This window comes from Gavialis gangeticus, unplaced genomic scaffold (genome assembly GCF_001723915.1).
Source record: "Gavialis gangeticus isolate Ggan-Ray unplaced genomic scaffold, GavGan_comp1, whole genome shotgun sequence".
In the NCBI taxonomy this organism is placed as follows: Eukaryota; Metazoa; Chordata; order Crocodylia; family Gavialidae; genus Gavialis; species Gavialis gangeticus.
Genome location: NW_017728998.1, coordinates 46,769,268 through 46,779,025, shown reverse-complemented (window position 1 = coordinate 46,779,025; position 9,758 = coordinate 46,769,268). Strand labels below are relative to the sequence as shown.

The 9,758-nt window shown below is 53.9% G+C and overlaps 1 protein-coding gene across 1 annotated transcript in view; it reads left to right on the top strand.

Moving 5' to 3' along the window:
* The window catches only part of KCTD19 (potassium channel tetramerization domain containing 19), a 57,668-nt gene that overhangs the window by 25,441 nt on the left and 22,469 nt on the right, over positions 1–9,758 (top strand). The window contains exon 5 of the mRNA XM_019505301.1: positions 824–907. Coding sequence (XP_019360846.1) covers positions 824–907 — 84 coding nt within the window. The remainder of the gene's footprint in view (positions 1–823; positions 908–9,758) is intronic.

The following is a 9,758-nucleotide window of genomic DNA, read 5'->3' as shown; positions in this document are numbered from 1 at the left end:
TTTTACTTTAGACCAGGCATTCGCAACCAAAATGGAGCAGTGGGTCATTTTAACAGAGCTAGCTCTGAAGGTGGGCTACCCTTTCTTACCTGGCCACTAGTACCACCACTGCTCCCCAGCCATGATGATCCCCTGCAAAAGTTTTGCATATGTACCCTACACTGAAGTCCCAGCTTTGTGATCTTATTGCTTGGTAGGTCAGGTCTGGCCCATGTGCTGTTGGCTGCCAACCCCTGCTCTCGATACCTTGTTTTGGTGAGTGAAACCCATTGAGATAGTGCCTGTGGCTTAAGCCCTCAAAGAATGGGTTTACCCTAGTCATGCCTGTGTTCCTTCCTCCACCCTGTGGCTGAGAGTCAAAGTTTGCAGAAAAGCTATGCAGCCTTTCTTGCTTATGTAAATAAATGCAGACAATTTGTAACAATAGATAACTAGGGATAAGGGTTTTAGATAGAGGGAAGAAGTTTTGGCTTGATTAGACCCAAAGTTTTATTGTTAACTTTAATAGATTCAGGCTTTCACTTTTCATTTTTTGGGTATTCAAATTAAGACACTGCCATGTCATCCCTGCCCCTCCCTTCTCCTCCTAAACTCTAATCCTAATTGGTGAGTATTTTAAAAATATTGCTCTATCTTTTTTCATGTGTTAAAGTGTTGCTGTACCAATATCAAAAAGAAAAAATGACTTACCTAAGGAAAAGCACTTTTTCATTACCAGTTACTGCAAAGATGACCCTAAACAATTTCACAAATTGGCTATTATTTGTTAAAGATGACTACTGTATTTGACTGCATACTTCAGTTTATTTATAAAACTTTTCAGAGAATGGGCCCTATTTTGTCAAGAAGTAGAGGAATACAGAATCCCTTCTCTACTAGAGGCACTGTATCAATGTGATGCATACAGGTAGGAAGTATGTTTGTCTGCATTTTATAGTATAATGTCTCTGCATTTGGTTTCAGCAGGTAGAAAGAAAGCTGAGGAGAGGAGAGGAGAGAACAGATACATCAACTCTGAGAATAAGAAGCATATATGGAAAAAATGGTGGGGCCTCAGAGGGCCCTCAGTTAGTTCAGACAAACATCTAACTTTTGCAAAAATATTTCCTTTAGTTTGATAATGACAAGAAATATTAATATACAGGCTCTGGCTGGGTTGCCAATCTTGGCATTTCAAGGTCTAATATAATTGATTAAGCTCAGCCATGCTACTTAGCACCAATTCTATATACAGATGATAGTATTGATACTTAAAGGGGAACACTCTGTAGCCCAGAGGGGAAGTGAAGGCAATTCTAAAGATGTTTCTAACAAAATCCATATATAACAAATGTAAAAAAGGAGAAAATTGTAGTAATAAATATAAATGAGAAGTTAGGAATTGTAGAAAATAAATAAGAGAAGCAGGAGGACAGAAAGAAAAACTGATGACCAAGGTAAGAAGTATCAGTGGGAGCATCTACATGAGACACTTAATGTGCAGTAGACGGATTGACTGTGCATTACAGCATCATGGCAAAAACTGTGCTATTATGCTAACACATGGTAATATTAGTCTACTGTGCATTAACTGTCACAAAAAAAGCACACCACTGCTCTACCGCGCAGTAGGGCAGCCTACTGTGCATTTATTTTAGTAGTTCCTTTTGCAAGTGCTAAATCTAATGTGCAGTAGGTACTGTGCATTACTGAATGTGTAGACATGCCCAGTATATTGGGAATAAAAGGAATCTCTAAGCCACTGTGACAGGGGGCTGTCTCGAGGCCAGTCCCATTGTTGGCCCACCCACCTGTCTAGTAGGGCTGCGCAAAATGGCTGTGTTTCGATTTGGTCATTTTGGAGGACAGTGATTCGTTTTGATGTTTTAGATCACTGTCCTGTTTCATTTCGGCCAAATCTATGCTGGTCCCTGTCACGTGACCTGGCTCCACAAAGAGCAGAGATTTGGAGCTGCACGGGGCAGGCAGCAGTGGGGAGGAGACCCCGGCATGGATCTCTGCTCCCTGTGGAGCCAGGTTGCCTGGCAGGGATTCCCCAGCCCCTGGTTTGATTCCGCAGCTCCTGTTTCAAGTCCCCAGCTCTTCCCCAGCTCTGCGGGATCCCAGATCTATGTGCCAGGTTTCAGCAGACTGCCACTGTAGGCTGGGGCCAGTGGCAGCACCACAGTCTTCCCAGCACTTCTGCTGCTGCCCCCTGCCACATCGCCCTGCACCACACCTGCACTAGATTACTTCCCTAATGGATTGCTCCTGCACTCCCTCACAGCTGCCTCTGATCCTGTACTTTGTTTCCTACCTGCTGTCCTGCTGCTGAGTGCCTGGCTGGAGGACTGAGGGGCTCCTGGACTGAGCTTCAACAAATGAAGGCCCTCTGCTGCTCCAGCTGTCTTTTTATACCTGCCTCAGCAGCTTCCCTTGTGTGTTTTGCCCTTGTGTGGTAAGTTCTGTGATCCACACCCCCTGCCCTGGTGTTTGTTATGTGGCTGAGTAAGCCAGCTCGAGTCTCCCTAGCCCTTGTGTGTGTGTTCCCCTCCCCTCCCCTTCCCTAGGCATAGCCCACCTTGTTTCCTGTGGGGCTGTAGCTCATTGAGCTTCAGCCCCTTTCCCCTCCCCCCCACAGCCCTAGCCTGTCCCTATTGGATTCACCAGCCCTGCTGTATTTTTTGTTCTTCTTTATTGGTTTCCCTCTCCCTCATGTGAAATAATGGCAGGGCAGAAGCCTTCTGGGGGACCAGATGTCCCCACAGAACTTCCTGCAGCCCCCACTATAGGGACAAATTGCAGCCATGCCCCTGTGGGGCCTCATGTCCCTACAACTCCCACCCTCTGTGGGTAGACAAGCCTGTAACCCCCACTGTGGGGGCAAGCGGGACTCTAACGGGAAACCACCAGGGCCAAGGGGTCTCCCCTGGCAGGCCCCGCCACCATCAGGGACCCAGGGCAAGGACAGTGGGAAGGGCTCCTCCTCAACTGGGGGTGGGAAGGGCAAGGGCCCCACCCCCAAGCCTAGACCACTGGCACCTGAGGGGACCAGGTGCGCTATGCCAGCCAGCACACCCACTCAGCCTGTCCCTAGCTCTTGCCCCACTAAGCCAGCCCCCCCGGTAGGGGAACCACAGCTATGCACAGGTGGCTGTGGGGCAACTCATAGCCACAGGGCCTGGACCCTCCACTGCCGGACCTTCCAGCTTGGGCAGCAGGGCCCCCTTTCCGGCACTCACCCACAGGCACGGGGGTGAAGTGCAAACTACCTGAGTGGGTGAACCTGTACTTTGAGATCTGGGTGCAGTCCCTGGCTCAGGTGGTGGGGGCCCCCAAGATCATAACAGTCTCCTGCTTTCATGGCAAGGGGTTTTTTTGCCTTGCTTTGGAGGCTGCCGCAGAAAAGGCAGTGGAGAAGGGGCTTGTGGTGGAGGAAAAATATATCCCCCTCAAGCCCCTAGAAGAGCTGGGTACCAGGGTAGCTCCATCCCACCCTATATCTCTAGTTGGGCCCTGCTCCTCCAGCTCCAAACCCTGGGAAGGGTTATCTCCCTGGTGGTGGCCCTCTCATTGGGGTGCCAAGACCCCGGCCTCTGCCATGTGCACTCATTCTGCTGCCAGGTCATGATTCAGCTGTCGGCGGGAGTAAGGCTGGAGGCCATGGTGTGCCTTGTGATTCCTTTTCAGGGAGCCCTGGTGAGGTTGTTTTATACACTGGGAGACCTGTGGTTTTTCAGTGCCATGCCCCAGGGCACCTACATCACAAGTGCCCCATGAGCCAGGTGGGGAGGACACCTGCAGGTCCCACTGGCGCCCCTCCGCCCTCAGGCCCCCCTGGCACCCCAGCCACAACGCCTAGCCCCCCCTGTGAGCTCGGGACCCTGGCCCCCAATGAAATTTGGGTCCCAGGGAGGAAGGCAGCAGCTGAGGGGAGAGAGGGAGTAGCCCCCCCCAGCCAAGTCCCCACTGCAATTGCCCCACTCCCCCAACCCCTACCTTCTTCTGCTGGAGTTTGTCCACCCAAGGACCACCTCATGGCTGAGTGGGTGCAGGTCCCTTCTGGGCACAAAGCCAAATGGAAGGCCCAGACACAGCTGGAGCCCTTTGAAGTGGAGGACCCCCCTCCGCCTCCCAAGACCACCACATGGGGAAAAAGAGCAGCTCAGCTTCCAGAGACCTCCCCTGATGCACCCAACACCCCACCCCAAGAAAAGCTCAAATGGGTAATCCCAGTGGAGGGGGCTTTGAGGCTACTGGCCAGTCCCAAGCAGGAGCCCATGGTGGGGAACCCCCACTCCGCTAGCCAGGACCTGCCCCCTGAGACCATGAGCACTGAGGCTGACCCAATGGTAGGTCTGGTAGCAAAGCCCTCCCCCTCCAATGATCTGGGAGAGGTGGGGGCCCTGGGGTTCACTCTGGTGAGTCCTGACGGGGAAGATCCTCTCTCCCAGGACCCCAAAGCAGACACCGATGCCACCCCAGTGCCTGATGGGTCTCCTCCACCTCCCTTCCAGGAAAGCCTTGCCACTAGCCCACCCCAGAGGGGGTCAAGGTGGGGTCCCCTGAATGACAGAGTTTGGGGTCTTAGTGGACTAGGGGGTTCAGACAGTGCCTAAGGAGCCTGCTGAGCCCCAGGACCGGGAGGAGGATGCCCAAGAACCGGCAGGCTCTGTGGAGCCTGTGGACCTCTTGATCCCTGCGATCCCCAGGGGCAAGCTACTTGCATTTCTTGACTGTGAGTATACCTGGCGGTCTGCCAGCAAGATGCAGCTCACCTTGTACTGCTGGAGAGATTTTGACAGCATCCTTGCCACTGTGAGGGCATTGACGGGAGAAGGCAAGGGGCCCAAGATCTGCAACACCCAGATTTATAGTCAGGCTCACAGTTTCCTAGACACCCTCTATGCTTATGGGAGGATGCTGCATGAGCCGGCGTGCCCCACACTGGTTGTTGAGGTGTGCGAGGCACCTGCCATACTGTTTACTTCACACCCCCAGCCATGAGATTGTTTAAGATCGTGACCCTCAACGTCCAAGGCTGCAGGAAGGGTCTCCAGAGATGCCAGGTGCTCTCCTTTCTTCATAAGGAGGGGTACCCCATGGTATTCTTGCAGGAGACCCTGAAAATTCCATCCGATGAGCCTAACTGGAAACTCAAGTGGGGAGGCAGGGTCTTGTTTAGTCACCTTTTGGCCACCTCTTATAGGGTTGTTCTCCCTAGGCCTGCAACCAGAGGTTATCCAGGATGTTGAGGTAGTGCCAGGCTACCTGCTGCACCTCAAGGTCCAAGTGCAGGGGCTAGTCCTGAACCTTCTGAATGTGTATATCCCTGAGAAGGACCCAGAGTTGGCAGACTTCTTCTGCCAGGCAGCCACTTATATCAACACCTTCAACCCTTGCGAGTGCCTGGTCCTTAGAGGCGACTTTAACGTAACCCTGGACCTGTGGGACTGGTCAAGTAGGGAGCAGAACCAGGCCACCATGGGCATCCTTGGGGAGAGCCTGATGGAGTACTCCCTGGTGGTCTCCGGTGTCCAGCCTACTCCCTTCAGCAATCACCACCTTGTCTGGGCCCAGGCCATGCTGGGGCCTGGGCATCCGGGTCAGCCTACTGGTATTCAGTGTCAATCTGCTGGAGGATGTGGGCTACAGGAAGGCCTTCTTGGAGTTCTGCCTGGTCTGGCAGCTGCAACGGGCAGCTTTCGCCTCAGCTTAGAGATGGTGGGATGTGGGGAAGGTGCACACCTGGCTCTTTTGCCACAGCTCCAGCCAGGAGCACACCCGGCAGAGGGAGGTGGTTCAAGAGCAGCTCAAGCAGGAAGCGCTGGAGCTGGAGAAGTGCCTGGTCACCAACCCAACCAACCCATCCCTCTGTGGAGGGTGTCGGGAGGGGTGGGAGGAGCTTCGCGGTCTGGATGACCACTGTGCCTGCAGTACATTTGTCCACTCGTGCTTTCAGCTCCTCTGGAAGATGGACCACGGCTCCCACTTCTTCTATGCCCTGGAGAGGAACTGAGGGGTAAAGAAGTACATCACCTGCCTTCTGGTGGGCAATGGCACCCCCTTCACCGATCCAGGTGAGATGCACCAGTGCACGCGAGCCTACTATGAAAAACTCTTCTCCCTGGATCTGACCAATACTGAAGCCTGTCGGACCTTGTGGGAGGGACTGCTGTAGGTCACCGTGGGTGACCGAAACTGGCTGGAGGCTCTTCTCACCCTGGCTGAGTTCTTCGCCACCCTTCACCTGATGCCTGGCAGCAAGGCACCGGGCATTGACAGACTGACCATGGAGTTCTACCAGGCCTTCTGGGACGTCCTTGGCCTGGACATTGCTGCAGTCTTGGCCAAATATGAAGGAAGTGGGGAGCTCCTCTTGTTGTGCTGGAGGGCCGTGTTGATCCTCCTGCTGAAGAAAAGGGACCTCCGCACCCTGAGGAACTGGTGTCCTGTATCCCTCTGCATGGACTAAAAGATGGCAACAAAGGCCATCTCACTGCATCTGTGGTCCTTGCTGGCAGATGTGATCCATCGTGACCAGACGTACACGGTGCCTGGATGTTCCATCTTTGACAACCTGTACCTGGTTTGGGACCTCCTGGCATTGGCGCGCTGGGAGGGCCTGCCTTTTGCCCTCCTTTCCCTGGACCAGGAGAAGGCATTCAACAGGGTGGATCATGGGTACCTCACAAACACACTGCAGGCCTTTGGCTTTGGGCCCTGCTTCATGCAGGCCGCACAGGTGCTTTGCACCTCTGCAGAGTGTTTGGTCAAGCTCAACTGGACCCTGACAGAGGCCATCCCGTTCAGGAGAGGGGTGTGTCAAGGCTGCCTGCTGTGAGGCTAGCTGTATACCTTGGCCTTGGAGCCCTTCCTTGTCCTCCTGCAGAGATGAGTGGCGTGGTTGGTCCTCTGGGAGCCAGCGGTGTGGTTGGTCCTATCAGCATATGCTGTTGATGTGCTCATCACAGTCCAGGACTCAGGCAACCTGGCATGGGTGGAGGCCTGCCAGGTGTTGTACTTGGCAGCCTTCTCTGCCCAGGTCAACCGGGTCAAAAGCTTTGGCCTGATGGGTGACAGGTGGCAGGTGGGCTCACTCCCCCCACGCTCCATGGGATCTGCTGGAGTGTGGGCTCATTGCTGTACATGGGGGTCTACCTGTCCCCCATGAACTCCTCCCCACTGGAGAACTGGCACCAGCTGGAGGCAAGAGTGGTGGAGCAACTCCAAGCATGGGTAGGGCTGCTACAGTTTCTCTCCCTGCACAGGAGAGTGCTGGTGTTGAACCAGCTGGTCCTGTGATACCAAAGCATAAACTTCCACACCCTGCCAGTGCCCCCCGAGGTTCTGGCTGGACTCCAGAAATGAATGCTGCAGTTTTTCTGGCCAGGATGTCACTGGGTTGCTACAGAGGTCCTAAGCCTTCCCTTGTGAGAGGGCGGCCGGGGCGGACCTGGTTTGCCTGTGCAGCCAGGTCCTAACATTCAGTCTTTAGGCCCTGCAGCGACTGCTATATGGTGTCGGTAGCCACGCAACATGGGGCCACCTTCCTTCACCACTTCCAGGAGCTCCAGTATGACTGGCAGCTCCTCAGACTGTGGGACTTCCTGCAGGACCTGCGAGGACTGCCAGAGTTTTACCAGGACCTCCTATGGTTTCTGCCTCCAGGTCCCCTGCAATGCCCACCCAAGGTGCCCACCTGCTTATTGAGCCCTCCTCTGGAACCTCCAGTTAGAGGTGCTGACAGCGCAGGCACTCTGGTTGCAACAGAGGCTGGTCCCATGGAGCATGAGGGGGAGTGTCACCCATATCGGAGACCTCCTGGACTACAATAGGCAGGCATGGGTGGACCCCGCTGTGCTGGCCTGACGCATAGGTTTACCCACGACTTGTGCGACCTGCTGCCTAGTCCAGGTGGTGAAATTTGCCTTACCTCCCGAGGCTCTTGCCTTTGTCAACCAGGTCCTGCGTGATGGCGGTCCCCACTTCCCTCCCCCCATGTCCTGCAGCCCACAGGAGTTTGTTGTGGGGCCAGCGCCTCGCCCGGCCTTGCAGCACTCCCTGCTCCACCACCTGAGCCAACTGGAGGACATCAAACCAGTCCACTTCTCCATCATCCATTGCCACCACCTCTACAAACTCGTGTGCTGCACGATCCACCATGGTGCCCTTGCGTCCCGTCCAGACACCAAGTGGCAGGACCTGCTCAGCGAAGGCATAGCTGGGGTGCCCCAGTGGCTGAGCCTGTTCTCCACCTTCATCCCACGAGTCACTGGGGAACCTTAGCTGGCAGTTCCTCCATGGAGCCGTTGCCACGAGCATGTATATGGCAAGGTTCACAGACACCCTGGGTTCCTGCCCCTTCTGCAGGCATAGGGAGACCCTGATGCACATGACACTCAAGTGTGCCAGGCTGCAGCCTCTCCAACTCCACCTCCAGAACCTCTTCCTGAGTTTTTCGTTGAACTTCACGCCCCACCTTTTTATGTTTGGGCACCCCATCTGCAGCCTCATCAAGTACCTATGAAACTAGGTTTCATACCTATGAAACTGCAGCCTCATCAAATACCTATGAAACTAGGTTTCATACCTATGAAACTGCAGCCTCATCAAGTACCTATGAAACCAGGACCTCCTGGTCAACCTCCTGGCCCTGGCCCAGTGGGCCCTGTACATGACCAGGAAGAAGGCTCTGGCCAGAAAGGTGCCTGGGGACTGTGAGGCCACATTCCTCTCATATGTCCATGCATGTTTCCAGGCAGAGCACCAGTGGACGGTGTCCACCAGCTCCTTGGATGCCGTTGAGGACCTTAGTGGGTGTGGCCTAGGAGGCTTTGCTTGGTGTCCCCCTCAGGTGCACTTATTTTCACGTTTTGAACCTCTGACCAACATGATACTCCTATCCTGTTTTTGATTTAGTTCTCCCAAAAATTTAGTTGTACCACTCATTCATTAGCCCCACAAGGGGCTACTAGTTTGCCAGGTGGGCCCTTAGGCCCACTCTAATTGAGTGTACAGATAGTCAGGAGCTTCTGAGGACTGGCCACTTGGTATCTGGAGACACTACCTCTTGTGCCAGCTGGATTGCTGAAGCAGCCCTAACTTGGAGTGGCCCCTGCACCCTCTACCCACTGCAGCAGTCTGGCAGTGGGGGCTGCCGCCTGGCTGTGACTTGCTACTAGTGACAACATCCACCCCCTTGGACCTGCAGCCCCAAGGCTGCTCCCCTGCGAGACCTGGATGGGGTGCCCCCGCTCTGCCATCTGGGCAGCTATCTCCCAGAAGATGTGCCGGCTTTGAACTGTCAAAGCATGTCCTCTTTGCCCCAAATAGCCAAGAGGTCAGCAACCTTGTCTGCCATCCAGCTGGGTCCCCAGCACTGGCCCTGGATAGGCTCCTTTTCATGGGTCTTGCCACTTGTCTCACCAGCAGAGATCCTGTTGTTCCCTGTTTATGAATGGCAAATTATCTGATAAGAAACCTAAATCCTCTCATTAAAATACCCCAAATAGTGTTCTTCCGCTATTAAAATGAAATGCCACTATATAGTTTCATAATTTGTAGGGTCAGAAGGGACCTGAGCAGATCATCAAGTCTGACTCCCTGTCAGACCGACCTGGTGGCCTTCTATGACCAGGTCACAAAATCAACACCTACACAGTCAGATGGGTCACTAACTGGCTGGAGGGCCAGGGGCCAGGGCAATGCATAGAGAGGGCAATGGTTTATTGATATATTTGGGCAACATTGGGTGATATTTTATTGATATATTTACA